The sequence below is a fragment of the Panulirus ornatus genome, chromosome 67 (genome assembly GCF_036320965.1).
Source record: "Panulirus ornatus isolate Po-2019 chromosome 67, ASM3632096v1, whole genome shotgun sequence".
Classification (NCBI taxonomy): domain Eukaryota; kingdom Metazoa; phylum Arthropoda; class Malacostraca; order Decapoda; family Palinuridae; genus Panulirus; species Panulirus ornatus.
This window is the reverse complement of record NC_092290.1, coordinates 13,393,367-13,416,810: the sequence shown is the minus strand read 5'-3', so window position 1 is coordinate 13,416,810 and position 23,444 is coordinate 13,393,367. Positions and strand designations below refer to the sequence as shown.

The following is a 23,444-nucleotide window of genomic DNA, read 5'->3' as shown; positions in this document are numbered from 1 at the left end:
CACACACCCGTACCTCGCCGAGGGTGAGGAACCGTCTACACCAGCAGCCGAATATCTTACTGAACCAACTGAGTCTTGTCTTGAAGTCCCCTTTTAAGAACTAGGGCGCAGGAGGACGGAGGAGGGAGGAGGAGGATTGAGAGGAGGAGGAGGAGGAGGAGGAGGAGGAGGAGGAGGAGGAGGATTGAGAGGAGGAGAAGGAGGTGTAGGAGGATTGAAAGGAGGAGGAGGAGGTGTAGGAGGATTGAGAGGAGGAGGAGGAGGAGGTGTAGGAGGATTGAAAGGAGGAGGAGGAGGTGTAGGAGGATTGAAAGGAGGAGGAGGAGGTGTAGGAGGATTGAGAGGAGGAGAAGGAGGAGGATTGAGAGGAGGAGAAGGAGGAGGAGGATTGAGAGGAGGAGGAGGAGGAGGAGGAGGAGGAGGAGAAGGAGGGTGTTTATCTTACACACCTACAGCTGTTGTCTTCCACAGCACCACCTCCACTCTCGTCCCCCACACAACACCCAACAATGATTGATTATCGCTAGTATTCCTGACCCTCTCCTTCTTTTCTTTTCTCTCTCAACACTCGGGTTTTTTTTTTATAGTTGCTGCTCATTCTCTTCGTACCATACTCTGTTCTCCAACACTGTACAGTTTTCTCCAACGTTTTTACTGTCTCTCCAACATTCTTTACTCTTTTCTCTCCAACGTTTCCTCCATTATTGTCCCATTTTCTCTCCATTGTTCTTAACTGTATGATCTTTTATCTTTCTCCCTTCTAGCATTTCTTGATCTTTCTCTCTTTAACACCTCTTGATTCTTCCCTCTTCAGAATTTCCGTTAATTTTTCTTATTTTGCCTGAGACGGCACGGGCAACCCGGATGACAAGGATGAACAGCTGTGGTTGACTTCGGTCGAACCTGTACACTCGAACCCTAGCTGGGCAGCCCGTGTAGCGCATCAGGGTCAACGTAGCTAACAGCTACACACACACACACACACACACACACTCAGTCACACACACGCTTTCTCCACCACTTCTCTAATTCCTTTTCGTTCCTTAAACCATTTCTGTTCTGAAACCTCCCAAGCGATCCTCAGTTTCAGCGATTACACTCAAATGCCTCTGTTTCGTCTCAGGAAATTCCTCGTCGCTACATTAGGGGAAGAGAGAGAGAGATGAGGCGAAGCGAACAATTCCCCCGTGTGATTAAATTGATAATCGGTCCAAGAACACTGAGTTATATTGTAGTATTACCACAATGTACCAGTGCCTGCCAGCCATCCGAACAAGACAGTGTGAAATCCTTTTCCTAACGAGTTCCTCAAGCAGAGCGAGACCCGGGTTTTAAACTGAGAAAATAGAGAGAAATCCAAGCTGCATCATTAACCAGAATTTTATCATTTGAACTGCGAACGACATGACATGTTAATTCTATGCCATAGCATTTCTGATACACAGGAATGACACGTCTTCTCTCTCTCTCTCTCTCTCTCTCTCTCTCTCTCTCTCTCTCTCTCTCTCTCTCTCTCTCTCTCTCTCTCTGGAAAGTTTAGGGAAGTCTTGTGGGACCTGGGTGTGGAAAGGAGGCTGTGGTTTCGATGCATTATACATAAAAGCTAGAGACTGAGCGTGAACGAATGTAGCCTTTGTTGTCTTTTCCTAGCGCTACCTCGCGCGCGTGCGGGGGGAGGGGTGTCATTTCATGTGTGGCGGGGTGGCGACGTGAATGAATATAGGCAGCAAGTATGAATTATATACATGTGCATATATGTATATGTCTGTGTATGTATATATATCTATAAGTTGAAATGCATAGGTATGTGTATGTGCGTGTGTGAACGTGTATGTATACACATTTGTATGTGGGTGGGTTGGGCCATTCTTTCGTCTGTTTCTTTGCGCTAACTCGCTAACACGGGTGACAGCGGCAAAGGATAATAGAAAAAAAATTAATAATGATAATAGATATTTTTTTTTTTTTTTTTTGCTTTGTCGCTGTCTCCCGCGTTTGCGAGGTAGCGCAAGGAAACAGACGAAAGAAATGGCCCAACCCACCCCCATACACATGTATGTACATACGTCCACACACGCAAATATACATACCTACACAGCTTTCTATGGTTTACCCCAGACGCTTCACATGCCTTGATTCAATCCACTGACAGCACGTCAACCCCGGTATACAAAACATCGCTCCAATTCACTCTATTCCTTGCCCTCCTTTCACCCTCCTGCATGTTCAGGCCCCGATCACACAAAATCTTTTTCACTCCATCTTTCCACCTCCCTCTTCTCCTCGTTCCCTCCACCTCCGACACATATATTCTCTAGGTCAATCTTTCCTCACTCATTCTCTCCATGTGCCCGAACCATTTCAAAACACCCTCTTCTGCTCTCTCAACCACGCTCTTTTTATTTCCACACATCTCTCTTACCCTTACGTTACTTACTCGATCAAACCACCTCACACCACACATTGTCCTCAAACATCTCATTTCCAGCACATCCACCCTCCTGCGCACAACTCTATCCATAGCCCACGCCTCGCAACCATACAACATTCTTGGAACCACTATTCCTTCAAAAATACCATTTTTGCTTTCCGAGATAATGTTCTCGACTTCCACACATTCTTAAAGGCTCCCAGGATTTTCGCCTCCTCCCCCACCCTATGATTCACTTCCGCTTCCATGGTTCCATCCGCTGCCAGATCCACTCCCAGATATCTAAAACACTTTACTTCCTCCAGAATTTTCTCCATTTAAACTTACCTCCCAATTGACTTGATCCTCAACCCAACTGTACCTAATAACCTTGCTCTTATTCACATTTACTCTTAACTTTCTTCTTTCACACACTTTACCAATCTCAGTCACCAGCCTCTGCAGTTTCTCACATGAATCAGCCACCAGCGCTGTATCATCAGCGAACAACAACTGACTCACTTCCCAAGCTCTCTCATCCACAACAGACTTCATACTTGCCCCTCTTTCCAAAACTCTTGCATTCACCTCCCTAACAACCCCATCCATAAACAAATTAAACAACCATGGAGACATCACACACCCCTGCCGTAAACCTACATTCACTGAGAACCAATCACTTTCCTCTCTTCCTACACGTACACATGCCTTACATCCTCGATAAAAACTTTTCACTGCTTCTAACAACTTGCCTCCCACACAATATATTCTTAATACCTTCCACAGATCATCTCTATCAACTCTATCATATGCCTTCTCCAGATCCATAAATGCTACATACAAATCCATTTGTTTTTTAAGTATTTCTCACATATGTTCTTCAAAGCAAACACCTGATCCACACATCCTCTACCACTTCTGAAACCACACTGCTCTTCCCCAATCTGGTGCTCTGTACATGCCTTCACCCTCTCAATCAATACCCTCCCATATAATTTACCAGGAATACTCAACAAACTTATACATCTGTAATTTGAGCACTCACTCTTATCCCCTTTGCCTTTGTACAATGGCACTATGCACGCATTCCGCCAATCCTCAGGCACCTCACCATGAGTCATACATACATTAAATAACCTTACCAATCAGTCAACAATACAGTCACCCCCTTTTTTAATAAATTCCACTGCAATACTATCCAAACCTGCTGCCTTGCCGGCTTTAATCTTCCGCAAAGCTTTTACTACCTCTTCTCTGTTTACCAAATCATTTTCCCTAACCCTCTCACTTTGCAAACCTCGACTACGACCAAAACACCCTATATCTGCCGCTCTATCATCAAACACATTTAACAAATCTTCATATATATATACATATATATATATGTATATTTTATCTATTTACTTATGTTGTTTTGTCGCTGTCTCCCGCGTTTGCGAGGTAGCGCAAGGAAACAGACGAAATAAATGGCCCAACCCACCCCCATATACATGTATATACATACACGTGCACACACCCAAATATACATACCTATACATCTCAAAGTACACAATTATATATACACGCACAGACACATACATATATACTCATGCACACAATTCACACTGTCTGCCTTTATTCATTTCCCATCGCCACCTCGCCACACATGGAATACCATCCCCCTTCCCACTCATGTGTGCGAGTTAGCGCTATTAAAAGAAAACAAAGGCCCCATTCGTTCACACTCAGTCTCTAGCTGTCATGCAATAATGCCCGAAACCACAGCTCCCTTTCCACATCCAGGCCCCATACAACTTTCCATGGTTTATCCCCACACAACTTTCCATGGTTTACCCCAGACGCTTCACATGCCCTGATTCAATCCACTGACAGCACGTCAACCCCGGCATACCACATCGATCCAATTCACTCTATTCCTTGCACGCCTTTCACCCTCCTGCATGTTCAGGCCCCGATCACACAAAATCTTTTTCACTCCATCTTTCCACCTCCAATTTGGTCTCCCACTTCTCCTCGTTCCCTCCACCTCCGACACATATATCATCTTGGTCAATCTTTCCTTACTCATTCTCTCCATGTGCCTAAACCATTTTAAAACACCCTCTTCTGCTCTCTCAACCACGCTCTTTTTATTTCCACACATCTCTCTTACCCTTACATTACTTACTCGATCAAACCACCTCACACCACATATTGTCCTCAAACATCTCATTTCCAGCACATCCACCCTCCTGCGCACAACTCTATCCATAGCCCACGCCTCGAAACCATACAACATTGTTGGAACCACTATTACTTCAAACATACCCATTTTTGCTTTCCGAGATAAGGTTCTCGACTTCCAAACATTCTTCAAGGCTCCCAGGATTCTCGCCCCCTCCCCCACCTTATGATTCACTTCCGCTTCCATGGTTCCATCCGCTGCCAGATCCACTCCCAGATATCTAAAACACTTTACTTCCTCCAGTTTTTCTCCATTTAAACTAATCTCCCAATTGACTTGACCCTCAACCCTACTGTACCTAATAACCTTGCTCTTATTCACATTTACTCTTAACAATCTTCTTTCACACACTTTACCAATCTCAGTCACCAGCCTCTGCAGTTTCTCACATGAATCAGCCACCAGCGATGTATCATCAGCGAACAACAACTGACTCACTTCCCAAGCTCTCTCATCCACAACAAACTTCATACTTGCCCCTCTTTCCAAAACTCTTGCATTCACCTCCCTAACAACCCCATCCATAAACAAATTAAACAACCATGGAGACATCACACACCCCTGCTACAAGCCTACATTCACTGAGAACCAATCACTTTCCTCTCTTCCTACACGTACTTACATCCTTACGTCCTCGAAAAAAACTTTTCACTGCTTCTAACAACTTGCTTCCCACACCATATATTCTTAATACCTATTTATTTATTTATTTATTTTGCCATGTCGCTGTCTCCCGCGTTTGCGAGGTAGCGCAAGGAAACAGACGAAAGAAATGGCCCAACCCACCCCCATACACATGTATATACATACACGTCCGCACACCCAAATATACATACCCATACACTTCAATGTACACATATATATATATATACACACAGACACATACATATATACACATGCACACAATTCACACTGCCTTTTTTCATTCCCATCGCCATCTCGCCACACATGGAATAGCATCCCCCTACCCCCTCATGTGTGCGAGGCAGCACTAGGAAAAGACAACAAAGGCCCCATTCGTTCACACTCAGTCTCTAGCTGTTATGCAATAATGCCCGAAACCACAGCTCCCTTTCCACATCCAGGCCCCACACAACTTTCCATGGTTTACCCCAGACGCTTCACATGCCCTGATTCAATCCACTGACAGCACGTCAACCCCGGTATACCACATCGATCCAATTCACTCTATTCCTTGCACGCCTTTCACCCTCCTGCATGTTCAAGCCCCGATCACTCAAAATCTATTTCACTCCATTTTTCCACCTCCAATTTGGTCTCCCACTTCTCCTCGTTCCCTCCACCTCCGACACATATATCATCTTGGTCAATCTTTCCTCACTCATTCTCTCCATGTGCCCAAACCATTTCAAAACACCCTCTTCTGCTCTCTCACCCACGCTCTTTTTATTTCCACACATCTCTCTTACCCTTACATTACTTATCGATCAAACCACCTCACACCACACATTGTCCTCAAACATCTCATTTCCAGCACATCCACCCTCCTGCCCACAACTCTATCCATAGCCCACGCCTCGCAACTATACAACATTGTTGGAACCACTATTCCTTCAAACACCAATTTCTGCTTTCCGAGATAATGTTCTCGACTTCCACACATTCTTCAAGGCTCCCAGGATTTTCGCCCCCTCCCCCACCCTATAATTCGCTTCCGCTTCCATGCTTCCATCCGCTGCCAGATCCACTCCCAGATATCTAAAACACTTTACTTCCTCCAGTTTTTCTCCATTCAAACTTACCTCCCAATTGACTTGACCGTCAACCCTACTGTACATTGCTCTTATTCACATTTACTCTTAACATTCTTCTTTCACACACTTTACCAATCTCAGTCACCAGCTTCTGCAGTTTCTCACATGAATCAGCCACCAGAGCTGTATCATCAGCGAACAACAACTGACTCACTTCCCAAGCTCTCTCATCCCCAACATACTTCATACTTGCCCCTCTTTCCAAAATTCTTGCATTCTCGTCCCTATAAACCCACTCCATAAACAAATTAAACAACCATGGAGACATCACACACCCCTGCCGCAAACCTACATTCACTGAGAACCAATCACTTTCCTCTCTTCCTACACGTACACATACCTTACATCCTCGATAAAAACTTTTCACTGCTTCTAACAACTTGCCTCCCACACAATATATTCTTAATACCTTCTCTATCAACTCTATCATATGCCTTCTCCATATCCATAAATGCTACGTACAAATCCATTTGCTTTTCTAAGTATTTCTCACATACATTTTTCAAAGCAAACACCTGATCCACACATCCTCTACCACTTCTGAAACCACTATGCTCTTCCCAGTCTGATGCTCTGTACATGCCTTCACCCTGTCAATCAATACCCTCCCATATAATTTACCAGGAATACTCAACAAACTTATACCTCTGTAATTTGAGCACTCACTCTTATCCCCTTTGCCTTTCTACAATGGCACTATGCACGCATTCCGCCAATCCTCAGGCACCTCACCATGAATCATACATACATTAAATAACTTTACCAACCAGTCAACAATACAGTCACCCTCTTTCTTAATAAATTGCACTGCAATGCCATCCAAACCTGCTGCCTTGCCGGCTTTCATCTTCCGCAAAGCTTTTACTACCTCTTCTCTGTTTACCAAATCATTTTCCCTAACCCTCTCACTTTGCACACCACCTCGACAAAAACACCTTATATCTGCCACTCTATCATCAAACACATTCAATAGACCTTCAAATTATACACTCCATCTCCTTCTCACATCACCACTACTCGTTATCACCTCCACATTAACCCCCTTCACTGAAGTTCCCATTTGCTCCCTTGTCTTACGCACTTTATTTACCTGCTTCCAGAACATCTTTTTATTCTCCCTAAGATTTAATGATACTCTCTGATACTCTCTCACCACAACTCTCATTTGCCCTCTTTGTTACCTCTTTTAGATTTATGTGCTGAAAAAGGACTGGTGACCGGAAATACCTGGTTTAAAAAGCAAGATATACATAAGTATACGTATGTAAGTAGGAGAGATGGCCAGAGAGCGTTATTGGATTACGTGTTAATTGACAGGCGGGCGAAAGAGAGACTTTTGGATATTAATGTCCTCAGAGGTGCAACTGGCGGGATGTCTGATCATTATCTTGTGGAGGCGAAGGTGATGATTTGTATGGGTTTTCAGAAAAGAAGAGAGAATGTTGGGGTGAAGAGGGTGGTGAGAGTAAGTGAGCTTGGGAAGGAGACTTTTGTTAGGAAGTACCAGGAGAGACTGAGTACAGAATGGAAAAAGGTGAGAACAAAGGAGGTAAGGGGAGTGGGGGAGGAATGTGATGTATTTAGGGAAGCAGTGATAGCTTTCGCAAAAGATGCTTGTGGCATGAGAAGCGTGGGAGGTTGGCAGATTAGAAAGATTAGTGAATGGTGGGATGAAGAAGTATGATTATTAGTGAAAGAGAAGAGAGAGGCATTTGGAAGATTTTTGCAAGGAACTAATGCAAATGTGTGGGAGATATATAAAAGGAAGAGGCAGGAGGTCAAGAGAAAGGTGCAAGAGGTGAAAAAGAGGGCAAATGAGAGTTGGGTTGAAAGAGTATCTTTAGATTTTAGGGAGAATATAAAGATGTTTTAGAGGGAGGTTTGTTGAATGTGTTTGATGATAGAGTGGCTGATATAGGGTGTTTTGGTCGAGGTGGTGTGGAAAGTGAGAGGGTTAGGGAAAATGTTTTAGTAAACAGAGAACCGGTAGTAAAAGCTTTCAGGAAGATGAAAGCGGGTTTGGATGGTATTGCAGTGGATTTTATTAAGAAAGGGGGTGACCGTGTTTTGGACTGGTTGGTGAGAATATTCTTTGTAAATATGGCTCATGGTGAAGTGCCTGATGATTGGCGGAATGCATGCCCAGTGCCATTGTAGAAAGGTAGAGGGGATAAATGTGAATGTTCAAAATACAGAGGTATAAGTTTGTTGATCATTCCTGGGAAATCATATGGGAGGGTATTGATTGAGAGGGTGAAAGCATGTACAAAGCATCAGATTTTGGAAGAGCAGTATGGTTTCAGAATTGGGAGAGGATGTTTGGATTAGGTTTTTGCTTTGAACAATGTATGTGAGAAATACTTAGAAAGACAAGTGGATTTGTATGTAGCATTTATGGATCTGGATAAGGCATATGACACAGTTGATAGAGATGCTCTGTGGAAGGTATTACGCGTACATGGTTCGGGAGGTAAGTTGCCAGAAGCAGTGAAAAGTTTTTATCGAGATTTAAGGTATGTATACGAGTAGAAAGAAAGGAAAGTGATTAGTTCCCAGTGAATGTCGGCCAGCGGCAGGGGTGCGTGATGTCTCCATGGTTGTTTTATTTTCTTATGGATGGGGTTGTTAGAGAGGTGAATGCAAGAGTTTTGGAGAGAGGGACAAGTATGCAGTCTGTTGTGGATGAGAGGGCTTGGGAAGTGAGTCAGTTGTTTTTCGCGGATAATACAGCGCTGGTGGCTGATTCGGGTGAGAAACTGCAGAAGTTGGTAATTGAGTTTGGTAAAGAGTGTAAAAGAGGAAAGCTTAGTGTAAATGTGAATAAGAACAAGGTTATTAGGTTTAGTAGGGTTGAGGAACAAGAAAATTGAGAGGTAAGTTTGAATGGAGAAAAACTGGAGGAAGTGAAGTGTTTTAGATATCTAGGTGTGGATTTAGCAGCGGATGGAACCATCGAAGCGGAAGTGAGTCACAGGATGAGGGAGGGGGTGAAGGTTTTGGGAGCGTTGAAGAATGTGTGGAAGGAGTGAACGTTATGTCGGAGAGCAAAAATGTGTATGTTTAAAGGAATAATGTTTCCAAAAATGTTATATGGTTGCGAGGCAGTGGCTATAGATAGGATTGTGCGGAGGAGGGAGGATGTGTTGGCAATTAAATATTTGAGGATAATATGTGTTGTGAGGTTGTTTGATCGAGTAAGTAATGAAAGGGGAAGAGCGATGTGTGGTTATAAAAAGATAGTGGTTGAGAGAGCAGAAGGTGTATAGAAATGGTTTGGCTATATGGAGAGAATGAGTGAGAAAAGATTGACAAAGAGGGTATATGTGTCAGAGGTGGAGGGAACGAGAAGTGGGAGACCAAAGTGGAAGTGGAAGGATGGAGTAAAAAAAGATTTTGAGTGATCCGCGCCTGAAGAAACAAGAGGGTGAAAGGCGTGCAATAAATAGAGTGAAGTGGAACGACGTGGTATACCGGGGTCGACGCGCTGTCAATGGATTGAACCAGGGTATGTGAAGTGTCTGGGTTAAACCATGGAACGTTTTGTTGGGCCTGAGTGTGGAAAGGGAGCTGTAGTTTCGATGCATTACATATAACAGCTAAAGATTGAGTGTGAACAAATGTGGCCTTTGTTGTCTTTTCCTAGCGCTACTTCGTGCGCGCGCGGGGGAGGGGGGTGTCATTTCATGTGTGGCGTGGTGGAGAAGTGAATGGATGAAGGCAGCAAGTATGAATATGTACATGTGTATATATGTATTTGTATGTATACCTTGAAATGTATAGGTATGTATATGTGCATGTGTGGGCGTTTATGTATATACATGTGTATGTGGGTGGGTTGGGCCATTCTTTCGTCTGTTCCTTGCGCTACCTCGCTAACGCGGGAGAGAGCGACTAAGTACAATAAAAGAATGTATATATAGATATCGAATCATCATCGCTCTTTCACAACGTTCCTAGGTAAGGTGTTCAACAGCTTAAAGAGCTCGTAGGTCAAAGGTCATTTAATTACAGGTGAAGACTTTTGGTATATTGAGAGAACTTTGTACTTACGACACATTCTTATATCTGAAATCCATAATTGGCATTGTCCGTGATCCATTTCCACACTTAGATACAAATGTCACTTATCATACATTTAATTATAGAGTTGATGAACGTTTTCTTCTTAAACAACCTTGCGGACGTTCCCGTGGCATCTCTGCCCAAGTGAGACACTGGCTCAGAAGGTGGGAGGCTAAGTGTGCCGACTCGAGCTGCCTTCATCATCTTCGGTAATCTGATGAGCTGTACTATCTTCGTCCCTGCCCGGAGGTGGTTATATTATCACTTGCTTCTCTTTATAACGTCAGAAGTAGATGGTCTGGACGTTTTTCTTAAACTTCGCTTGGCCTGGTGGGCTCCCGTGATGTAACGGTTAGCGTCCCTGACCGTGACGCATTCACTGGATGCGGCAGTCGGTTCTCTCTCAACCCACCTCTTCATCTACCTCCCTGGGGTTGGCTGATGAAATGGGTATCTGGCTCAGGCTAGTGTATATATATATATATATATATATATATATATATATATATATATATATATATATGGCGTTAATGGGATGGTCTTGACAAGGGCCTTAATTGCCTGTCTCAGCTAAAAAAGAAAATAATGACAGCGAGGGCTGGACATACCACGCCTGGGGGACAGAGTTCGAGCTGTGAGACTTTGTTCATGTATGGAGGACGGCCGGATGATGATGATGATGATGGGTGTAGGGTGTTGAGTGTGTGGGAGAACTCCCTACCCTCAGTAAGGCGCCGTAATTGGAGCAATTATTCCCATGGTGGCTGCTCAACGCTCCCACCCGACATGGGAGACAAGACAAGCTTGTTGTTATCATTACTATCATTATAATGATAATAGAGATGACTGATAATTATGATAATATTGATAATAATAATGATAACAATAATAATAATGATAATAATAATGACAATGATAATAATGATCATGATAATGATAATAATATTGTTATCTTTACTACTATTATCATTATCACTATCATTATCATTATCATTATCAGTATCATTATCATATTCACTATTACTGTTATTGTTATCTTTGTTCTTGTTCTTGTCTCTTTCTTCTTCTTCTTCTTCTTCTTCTTCTTCTTCTTCTTCTTCTTTTTATTATTATTATTATTATTATTATTATTATTATTATTATTATTATTATTATTATTATTATTATTATTATCATTATTATTATTATTATTATCATTATTATCATTATTATTATTATCATTATTATTATTATTATTATCATTATTATTATTATCGTTATCATTATTATTGTCATTACTATTATCATTATCTAACTCCACGATTCCTTCTTCAGAGGTTTCTGCAGTTTCAAGGTTGCATTACAATCAGTAGCAGGGAAAGGGTAGGCTCTCTTGAAGGAAGAAGTACTTGGATGTGTGTGTGTGTGTGTGTTTGTGTGTGTGTGTGTGTGTGTGTGTAATCACCCAATTATAATCACTTATTTACTGTACATGGAGGGAGTTTTCACTCGTAAATTTTCATGTCTTTAACATACTCAACTAACACACAACGTTTTAAATCTGTGTATATTGTCGGTATTAACGAAATCCTCTGTGTATAAGTTCCCAAGTGCACTGTCGTGTAATGATAAGATCGTCACGGGAGATAAAAGACTGATATAGATAACGTAGAACAGTCAGTTGATATGCAAGGAAGAGACGTAGCAAAGATGCCATTGGAAGACAAGCTTTACAGAATGGTGGTGTTTGGGTTGTTGTGTTGGGGTCTGGCAACATGCCTATCATAAGATTTCTATTATGTAGAAAAGAAAGGAAAGTGTATACAAATCTTGCCAACAATAAAGCTATGCAGTTCGTATAGCTAATACTTATGTCACAATTCTTTGTTCAGTCAATTATAGAAGATTCGGTGATATTTCTTGTGATAAAGGAGTTGCAGTTAATGAATGAATTAGCGTTACACCAAACGATACAATGGTCATAATGGTCCGTTGATGGATGACCAACTTTGTCCTTAAGGCTCACTTCGTCTGATGGTTGACGCGTCCTCGCTAGAGTAGTGTCGGGATTATGTCTACGGTAGGGCTGAAAAGTGGCTCTGTTTACCCACCAGTTCCTGGGTGTCCTTGAGGGAGCCGGCGCCACACTGGATGATGATCGTGGATATGTCGTCCTTGTGTTTGAGCCACGCCTCCGTCTGCGCCTTCCTCTCCGCCATCGTCAGGGACATCCCCTCCCCAGCGGTACCGCACACTGCCGGGGAAAAGGGAAGGATGGAAGATATAATGGTGGTGCCCCGTGAGATTGAGGATGAGAGAGAGAGAGAGAGAGAGAGAGAGAGAGAGAGAGAGAGAGAGAGAGAGAGAGAGAGAGAGAGAGAGAGAGAGAGAGAGAGAGAGAGAGAGGGAGGTGGTGGCGGTGGGATGGATGGAACTCCCGCAACGCCAAGGCTTTTCGGACGCTGGAAACCATAAACCTGACTGGAGATGCATTAAGGCCACCTTAACTCTCGCTCGAGAGAGGTCCACTTCCTCCCCTGAGATACATACAACACACTCATGCTCACGCGTCCAGTGTGCCACAGTGATGCATATATGATCGTACGCCACTCCCGACGCTGAGACATGTACCACTCATATATTCCTTAACTAAGGGAAATCTTGGGGCAAAAATAATTATATCTGAGGTAAAAGATATTCACCCTTGATGTTTTGTCTTTCACCCAAAAGAACTTTTGCCCCCCAGAAAACAAACAAACAAACAAACGGCCACCATGATGATTCGAAACTACGCAAGTTTGACCCAGATGTCGAAAAAAAAAGAATCTTCACGGAATACATCGTTGCTATGGTGATGCCAACCATTAAACACACATATAGAAAAAAAAGGCCAGAAAGTGATGCCATACACTTAGAGGCGAGAGTGTATACACGTGTCTCGCACTTAAAATGTTCTTTGCCGGGTCGTTTATTGCCCTCCGTCAAAGGGGAGGGGGAATGGGGGGTTTAGCTCGTCAAAGAAAACTGGATTAGGCTGTCAACAAAGGAAAAATGCATGGTAAGGCAATTTCAAGAGTTGCATGTTAAGGGGTTTTAACGAGAGAGGATGGGGTTATTAAGTTAACAAGCTAAGGGGATATTAAGGGACGTGTAAGGTATTTAAGGGTTTCAGAGGAAGGGAATCCTACGATCTTAAGTTGATCTTAAAGGTTGTTGACTGTCTTTTGTTAAGGGATGTGGACTACATATCATGGGGGGGTGGGATTAAGGGTTGTGCATTAAGCAAAGATTAGAGGATACAGACTGAAAAGAAAATTAAGGAGCGAAGATTAAATGGATATTAAGGGTTGTAGATGATAAAGTGATTATTTTAGGGTTGCAGACATTGTGGAACTAAGGTAAGATCGAAGTCAAGGACTGGAGATTAAGGGGTAGGGGAGAGGAATGGGGGAGGGGTGGGGGGAGGAGAGAGAGAGAGAGAGAGAGAGAGAGAGAGAGAGAGAGAGAGAGAGAGAGAGAGAGAGAGAGAGAGAGAGAGAGAGAGAGAGAGAGAGAGAGAGGAGGCTCTAAGAACTGGAGACTAAGAAGAGGTGCGCTTGGCACACCAGAGTCCAGCTGTCAGAAGAGCGAGAGACCTAGTGAATGTAGGAAGAGAAGGATGATGATATTGACTCTCTCTCTCTCTCTCTCTCTCTCTCTCTCTCTCTCTCTCTCTCTCTCTCTCTCTCTCTCTCTCTCTCTCTCTCTCTCTCTCTCTCTCTCTCTCTCTGTGGATGTGCGGGTGTGTGGGTAAGCGTGTGTGTTTGGAGGTCACGATTGTGAGCTGAAAACAGATGACTCAGTCACAAAGCCCAGCGAGAGACATGATAGTTAACACCAGGTATCGATGGGACTCACTGGAGTTGTCAGTGAAGCTGCAACCATGAGAAGATCTGTTTTCCTGTGTCAGCGAGGTAGCACCAGGAAACGGGCGATGAACGGCCAATCCACTCATACACAGACACACACACACACATCATCATCAGGGGAGACACAAGATGAGATTATTTCACGAAAGTGCACTTGGGAAATTATTGTGTTTCATTTTCCCCGTGTACTCAGAGGAATTCACTTGATCACGCACAAATTGTGATCCTTTCTGACATTTTATTTTATTTATCTATTATACTTTGTCTCTGTCTCCCGCGTTAGCAAGGTAGCGCAAGGAAACAGACGAAAGAATGGCAAAACCCACCCACATACACATGTATATACATTCACCTCCACACACGCACAAATACACACCTATACATTTCAACGTATGCATGTATATACATACACATACATATATATGTATACACATGTACATAATTCATACTTGCTGCCTTTATTCATTCCCGTCGCCAACCCGCCACACATGAAATGACAACCCCCTCCTCCGCATAAGCGCGAGGTAGCGCTAGGAAAAGACAACAAAGGCCACATTCGTTTACACTCATTCCCTAGCTGTCATGTATAATGCAACGAAACCTTAGCTCCCTTTCCACATCCAGGTCCCACAAAGCTTTCCATGGTTTATTCCAGTCGCTTCATATGTCCTACTTCAATCCATTGACAGCACAAACATCTCATTTCCAATACATCCACCCTCCTCCGCACAACTCTATCTATAGCCCATGCCTCGCAACCATATAACATTCTTGGAACCACTATTCCTTCAAACATACACATTTTTGCTTTCCGAGATAATGTTCTCGCCTTCCACACATTTTTCAACGCTCCCAGAACTTTCGTCTCCTTCCCCACCCTGTGACTCACTTCCGCTTCCATGGTTCCATACGCTGCCAAATCCACTCCCAGATATCTAAAATACTTCACTTCACCCACTTTTTCTCCATTCAAACTTACTTCCCAACTGAATTGTCCCTCAACCCTACTGTACCTAATAACCTTGCTCTTATTCATATTCATCTCACCTCTCTTCTTTAACACACTCTACCAAATTCAGTCACCAGCTTCTGCAGTTTCTCACCCGAATCAGCCACCAGCCCTGTATCATCAGCGAACAACAACTGACTCACTTCCCAAGCCCTCTCATCCACAACAGACTGCATACTTGCCCCTCTCTCCAAAACTCTTGCATTCACCTCCCTAACAACCCCATCCATAAACAAATTAAACAACCATGGAAACATCACGCGCCCATGCCGCAAACTACATTCGCTGAGAACCACTTTCCTCTCTTCCTATTAGTACACATGCCTTACAACCTCGATAAAAACTTTTCACTGCTTCTAGGAACTTGCCTCCCACACCGTATATTCTTGATACCTTCCACAGAGGAACTCTATCAACTCTATCATATGCCTTCTCCAGATTCATAAATGCTACATACAAATCCATTTGCTTTTCTAAGTATTTCTCACATACATTCTTCAAAGCAAACACATGATCCAAACATCCTCTACCACTTCTGAAACCAAAGTGATCTTCCCCAAACAGATGCTCTGTACATTTTTTCACCTTTTCAATCAATACCATCCTATATAATTTCCCAGGAATACTCAACAAACTTATACCTCTGTAATTTGAGCACCCACCTTTTTCCCCTTTGCCTTTGTACAATGGCACTATGCATGCATTCCGCCAATCCTCAGGCACCTCACCATGAGTTATACATATATTAAATATCCTTAGCAACCAGTCAACAACACAGTACCCCTTTTTTGATAAATTCCACTGCAATACCATCCAAACCCGCTGCCTTGCCGGCTTTCATCTTCCGCGAAGCTTCTACTACCTCTTCTCTGTTTACCAAATCATTATCCCTAACCCTCTGACTTCGCACAACACCACGACCAAAACACCTTATATCTGCCACTCTATCGTCTAATGCATTCAACAAACCTTAGAAATACTAACTCCATCTCCTTCTCACATCACCACTACTTGTTATTACCTCCCCCCCTTCCCATTAGCCCCCTTCACTGATGTTCCCATTTGTTCTCTTGTCTTACGCACTTTATTTACGTCCTTCCAAAGTATCTTTTTATTCTCCCTAAAATTTAATTATACTCTCTCACCCCAACTCTCATTTGCCCTCTTTTTCACCTCTTGCACCTTTCTCTTGACCTCCTGCTTTTTTCTTTTATACGTCTCCCACTCAATCGCTCTATTTCCCTGCAAAAATCGCCCAAATACCTCGCTCTTCTCTTTCACTAATAATCTTACTTCTTCATTTCATCACTCACAACCCTTTCTAATCTACCTATCTCCCACACCTCTCATACCACAAGCATCCCTTGCACAAGTCATCACTGCTTCCCTAAATACATCCCATTCCTCCCCCACTCCCCTTACGTCCTTTGCTTTCAACTTTTCCATTCTGCACTTAGCCTTTCCTGTTACTGCCTCAACTAATTCTCCTTCCCAAGCTCACTTACTCTCACCACACACTTCACCAAAACATTCTCTCTTCTTTTCTGAAAACCTCTACAAATCTTCACCTTCGCCTCCAGTTGCACCTCTCAGCACATTAACATTAAAAAGTCTCTCTTTCACGCGCATATCAATTAACACGTAATCCAATAACGCTCTCTGGCCATCTCTCTTACTTACATACGTATACTAATGTATATCTCTCTTTTTACAGCAGGTATTCCCAATCACCAGTCCTTTTTCAGCACACAAATCTACAAGCTCTTCACCATTTCCATTTACTACACTGAACACCCCATGTACACAAATTATTCCCTCAACTGCCACATCACTCATCTTTGCATTCAAATCACCCATAACTATAACCCGGTCTCGTGCATCAAAACTACTAAAACAATGAGCTGCTCCCAAAATACTTGCCTCTCACGATCTTTCTTCTCATGCCCAGGTGCATATGCACCAATAATCACCCATCTCTCCCCATCCACTTTCAATTTTACCTATCAATCTAGCGTTTATTTCCTTACACTCTATCACATACTCCCACCACTCCTGTTTCAGGAGTAGTGCTACTCCTTCCCTTACTCTTTTCCTCTCACCAACCCCTGACTTTACTCCCAAAACATTGACAAACCACTCTTTCCCTTTACCCTTGAGCTTACTTTCACTCAGAGCCAAAACGTCCAGGTTCCTTTCCTCAAACATACTACTTATCTCTCCATTTTTCTCATCTTGGTTATATCCACACACATTTAGACACCCCAATCAGAGCCTTCGAGGAAGATGAGCACTCCCCGCGTGACTCCTTCTTCTGCTTCCCCTTTTAGAGAGTTAAAATACGAGTAGGGGAGGGTTTCCAGCCCCCCGCTCCCGCCACCTTCAGTCGCCTTCTAAGACACGCGAGAAATGCGCGGAAATTATTCTTTTTCCCCCAACCCACATACATATATATGTATATATTCATACTTGCTTGCCTTCATCCATTCCTTGCGCCACCCCGCCCCATAGAAAACAGCACCGCTACCCCCGACATCAGCGAGGTAGCACCAGAAAAACAAAGAAAACAGGTCACATTCATTTACACTCAAGTTTCTAGCTGTCATGTGTAATGCACCGAAACCACAGTTCCCTATCCACATCCACGCCCCACGGACCTTTCCATGGGTCACCCCAGACGTTTCACATGCCCTGGTTCAGTCCATTGACAGCACGTCTCTCTTAGTATACCATATCGTTCCAGTTTACTGTATTCCGTGCACGCCTTTAACCCTTTTGCATGTTGAGGACACGATCACTCAAAATCTTTTTCAAACTATCCTTCAGAACTAGAGTTGAGAAAGTATAAACACTTAAAGGGGAAAGTGGGGACGGAGGGGTGTCATGTGGTTGAGGGGTTATGTGAGGGACGTTGGCCTTAGAGACGAGATGTGTCTTCAACAACTTTCGTCATGTTATCGGCGTGGCGTGGCACTGATAAGACGGAATCTATGTGGTGGTGTCGGGATGTATAAAGACTTTATGAATTGTTTGCACCTGACGAGTTGGATTGTCTTCCTGAAACATGTCGTGCAGCATGTGAGGAAAAATTACACAACAAATGAAATTATCTGAGCTCCTACTGAGTTCTGCTTTCACCTTCGTGTATATATACATATATATATATATATATATATATATATATATATATATATATATATATATTACATTTACATTATAATATATTTATTATATCCATATCATACTTTGTCGCGTTCTCCCACGTTAGCGAGGTAACGCCAGGAAACAGACGAAAGAATGGCCCAACCCAACCTACAAACACATGTATATACATACAGGTCCACACACGCACATATACATGCTTATACATTCCAACATATGCATATATCTATACATACAGAGACATATACATATATGTACATGTACATAATTCATCTTGCTGTCTTTATTCATTCCCGTCGCCAACCCGCCACACATGAAATGACAACCCCCTCTCCCGCATGCGCGCGAGGTAGCGCTAGGAAAAGACAACAAAGGCCACATTAGTTCACACTCAGTCTCTAGCTGTCATGTATAATGCACCGAAACCACAGCTCCCTTTCCACATCCAGACCCGACAAAACTTTCTATGGTTTACCCCAGACGCTTCACATGCCTTGGTTCAATCCATATACAGCACGTCGACACCGGTATACCACATCATTCTAATTCACTCTATTCCTTGCACGCCTTTCACCCTCCTTCATGTTCAGGCCCAGATCGCTCAAAATCTTTTTCACTCCATCTTTCCACCTCCAATTTGGTCTCCACTTCTTTGTCAATCTTTCCTCACTCTTTCTCTCCATGTGACCAAACCACTTCAAAACACCCTCTTCTGCTCTCTTTTTATTACCATACATCTCTCTTACCCTTTCCTTACTTACTCGAGCAAACCTCCTCACACTACATATTATTCCCAAACACCTCATTTCCAGTACATCCACCCTCCTCCGCACATCTCTATCTAGAGCCCACACCTCGCAACCATATAATATTGTTGGAACCATTATTCCTTCAAACATACACAACTTTGCTTTCCGGAATTATGTTCTCGCCTTCCACACATTTTTCAACGCACCCAGAACTTTCATCCCCTCCCCCACCACGTGACTCACTTCCGCTTCCATGGTTCCATCCGCGGCCAAATCCACTCCCAGATATCTAAAACACTTCACTTCCTCCAGTTTTTCTATATTCAAACTTACCTCCCAGTTGACGTGTCCCTCAACCCTACTGTACCTAATAACCTTGCTCTTATTCACATATACTCTCAGCTTTCTTCTTTCACACACTTTACCAAACTCAGTCACCAGCTTCTGCAGTTTCTCACACGAATCAGCCACCAGCGCTTTATCATCAGCGAACAACAAATGACTCACTTCCCAAACTCTCTCATCCACAACAAACTGCATATTTGCCCCTCTTTTCAAAACTCTTGCATTCACCTCCATAACAACCCCATCCATATACTAATTAAACAACCATGTAGACATCACGCACCCATGCCGCAAACCGACATTCACTGACCAATCACTCTCCTCTCTTCCTACTCGTATACATGCCTTACAACCTCGATAAGAACTTTTCACTGCTCCTAACAACTTGCCTCACACATCATGCATTCTTAATACCTTCCATTGAGCATCTCTCTCAACTCTATCATATGCCTTCTCCAGATCCATAAATGCAACTTACAAATCCATTTGCTTTCCTAAGTATTTCTCACATACATTCTTCAAAGCAAACACCTGATCCACACATCCTCTACTACTTCTGAAACCACAATGCTCTCCCCTAATCTGATGCTCTGTGCATGCTTTCACCCATTCAATCTATACACTCCCATATAATTTCCCAGGAATACTAAAGAAATTTATACCTCTGTTATTTGAGCACTCACCTTTATCCCCTTTACCTTTGTACATAGGCACTATGCATGCATTCCGCCAGTCCTCTGGCACCTCACTATGAGTCATATATACATACATCAAATATCCTTACCAACCAGTCAACAACACAGTTACCCCCTTTTTTGATGAATTCGACTTCAATACCATCCAAACACGCTGCCTTGCCGGCTTTCATCTTCCGCAAAGCATTTACTACCTACTTCTCTACCAAATCATTTTCAGAAACCCTCTCACTTTGCACACCACCTCGACCAAAACACTCTACATATACCACTCTAGAATCTAACACATTCAGCAAACCTTCAAAAACTCACTCCATCTCCTTACATATATATATATATATATATATATATATATATATATATATATATATATATATATATATATATATATATATATATATATATAAGAATACTTCCCACGTATTCCCTGCGCGTGCGCGTCGTAGAATGCGACTAAAAGGGAAGGGAGCGGGGGGCTGGAAATCCTCCCCACTCGTTTTTTTTTATTTCTCCAAAAGAAGGAACAGAGAAGGGGGCCCGGTGAGGATATTCCCTCAAAGGCCAAGTCCTCTGTTCTTAGCGCTACTCGCTAACGCGGGAAATGGCGAATAGTATCAGAGAAAAGATATATATATATATATATATATATATATATATATATATATATATATATATATATATATATATATATATATATATATATATATATATATATATATATATATATATATATATATATAGATATATATATATATAGATATATATATATATATATATATATATATATATATATATATATATATATATATATATATATATATATATATATATATATATATATATATATATATATATATATTTATATATATATATATATTTATATATAGAGATGCTCTGTGGCAGGTATTAAGAATATATGGTGTGAGTGGCAAGTTGTTGGAAGCAGTGAAAAGTTTTTTTCGAGGTAGTAAGGCATGTGTATGTGTAGGAAGAGAGGAAAGTGATTGGTTCTCAGTGAATGTAGGTTTGCGGCAGGGGTGTGTGATGTCTCCATGGTTGTTTAATTTGTTTATGGATGGGGTTGTTAGGGAGGTGAATGCAAAAGTTTTGGAAGGAGGGGCAAGTATGAAGTCTGTTGTAGATGAGAGAGCTTGGGAAGTGAGTCAGTTGTTGTTCGCTGATGATGTAGCGCTGGTGGCTGATTCAAGTGAGAAACTGCAGAAGCTGGTGACTGAGTTTGGTAAAGTGTGTGAAAGAAGAAAGTTAAGAGTAAATGTGAATAAGAGCAAGGTTTTTAGGTACAGTTGGGTTGAGGGTCGAGTCAATTGGGAGGTAAGTTTGAATGGAGAAAAACTGGAGGAAGTAAAGTGTTTTAGATATCTGGGAGTGGATCTGGCAGCGGATGGAACCATGGAAGCGGAAGTGAATCATAGGGTGGGGGAGGGGGCGAAAATCGTGGGAGCCTTGAAGAATGTGTGGAAGTCGAGAACATTATCTCGGAAACCAAAAATGGGTATGTTTCAAGGAATAGTGGTTCCAACAATGTTGTATGGTTGCGAGGCGTGGGCTATGGATAGAGTTGTGCGCAGGAGGGTGGATGTGCTGGAAATGAGATGTTTGAGGACAATGTGTGGTGTGAGGTGGTTTGATCGAGTAAGTAATGTAATGGTAAGAGAGATGTGTGGAAATAAAAAGAGCGTGGTTGAGAGAGCAGAAGAGGGTGTTTTGAAATGGTTTGGGCACATGGAGAGAATGAGTGAGGAAAGATTGACCAAGAGGATATATGTGTCGGAGTTGCAGGGAACGAGGAGAAGTGGGAGACCAAATTGTAGGTGGAAAGATGGAGTGAAAAAGATTTTGAGTGATCGGGGCCTGAACATGCAGGAGGGTGAAAGGCGTGCAAGGAACAGAGTGAATTGGATCGATGTGGTATACCGGGGTTGACGTGCTGTCAGTGGATTGAATCAGGGCATGTGAAGCGTCTGGGGTAAACCATGGAAAGCTGTGTGGGGCCTGGATGTGGAAAGGGAGCTGTGGTTTAGGGCAATATTGCATGACAGCTAGAGACTGAGTGTGAACGAATGAGGCCTTTGTTATCTTTTCCTAGCGCTACCCCGCACACATGAGGGGGGGAGGGGGACGGTATTCCATGTGTGGCGAGGTGGCGATGGGAATGAATAAAGTCAGACAGTGTGAATTGTGTGCATGGGTATATATGTATGTGTCTGTGTGTGTGTATATCTATGTGTACATTGAGATGTATAGGTATGTATATTTGCGTGTGTGGACGTGTGTGTATATATACATGTGTATGGGGGTGGGTTGGGCCATTTCTTTCGTCTGTGTCCTTGCGCTACCTCGCAAACGCGGGAGACAGCGACAAAGCAAAATAAATAAATAAATATATATATATATATATATATATATATATATATATATATATATATATATATATATATATATATATATATATGTATATATATATATTATTATATTTTTCATCTTGCTTTGTCGCTGTCTCCCGCGTTTGCGAGGTAGCGCAAGGAAACACGAAAGAAATGGCCCAACCCACCCCCATACACATGTATACACATACACGTCCACATAGGCAAATATACATACCCATACATCTTAATGTACACATATATATACACACACAGACACATACATATATACACATGTACACAATTCACACTGTCTGCCTGTATTGATTCCCATCGCCACCTCGCCACACGTGGAAATAACATCCCCCTTCCCCCTCATGTGAGCGAGGTAGCGCTAGGAAAAGACAGCAAAGGCCCCATTCGTTCACACTCAGTCTCTAGCTGTCATGCAATAATGCCCGAAACCACAGCTCCCTTTCCACATGCAGGCCCCACACAACTTTCCAGGGTTTACCCCAGACGCTTCACATGCCCTGATTCATTCCATTGACAGCACGTCGACCCCGGTATACCACATCGATCCAATTCACTCTATTCCTTGCCCGCCTTTCACCCTCATGCATGTTCAGGCCCCGATCACTCAAAATCTTTTTCACTCCATCTTTCCACCTCCAAATTGGTCTCCCACCTCTCCACGTTCCCTCCACCTCCGACACATATATCCTCTTGGTCGATCTTTCCTCAC

The 23,444-nt window shown here is 42.7% G+C and overlaps 1 protein-coding gene across 4 annotated transcripts in view; it reads right to left on the bottom strand.

Annotated features, from left to right (window-relative positions):
- The window catches only part of LOC139747219 (N-acetylneuraminate lyase-like), a 223,768-nt gene that overhangs the window by 114,515 nt on the left and 85,809 nt on the right, over positions 1 to 23,444 (bottom strand). For all 4 annotated transcript variants that reach the window (XM_071659252.1, XM_071659254.1, XM_071659253.1 and 1 more), the window contains one exon: positions 12,562 to 12,704. In XM_071659252.1, coding sequence (XP_071515353.1) covers positions 12,562 to 12,704 — 143 coding nt within the window. The remainder of the gene's footprint in view (positions 1 to 12,561; positions 12,705 to 23,444) is intronic.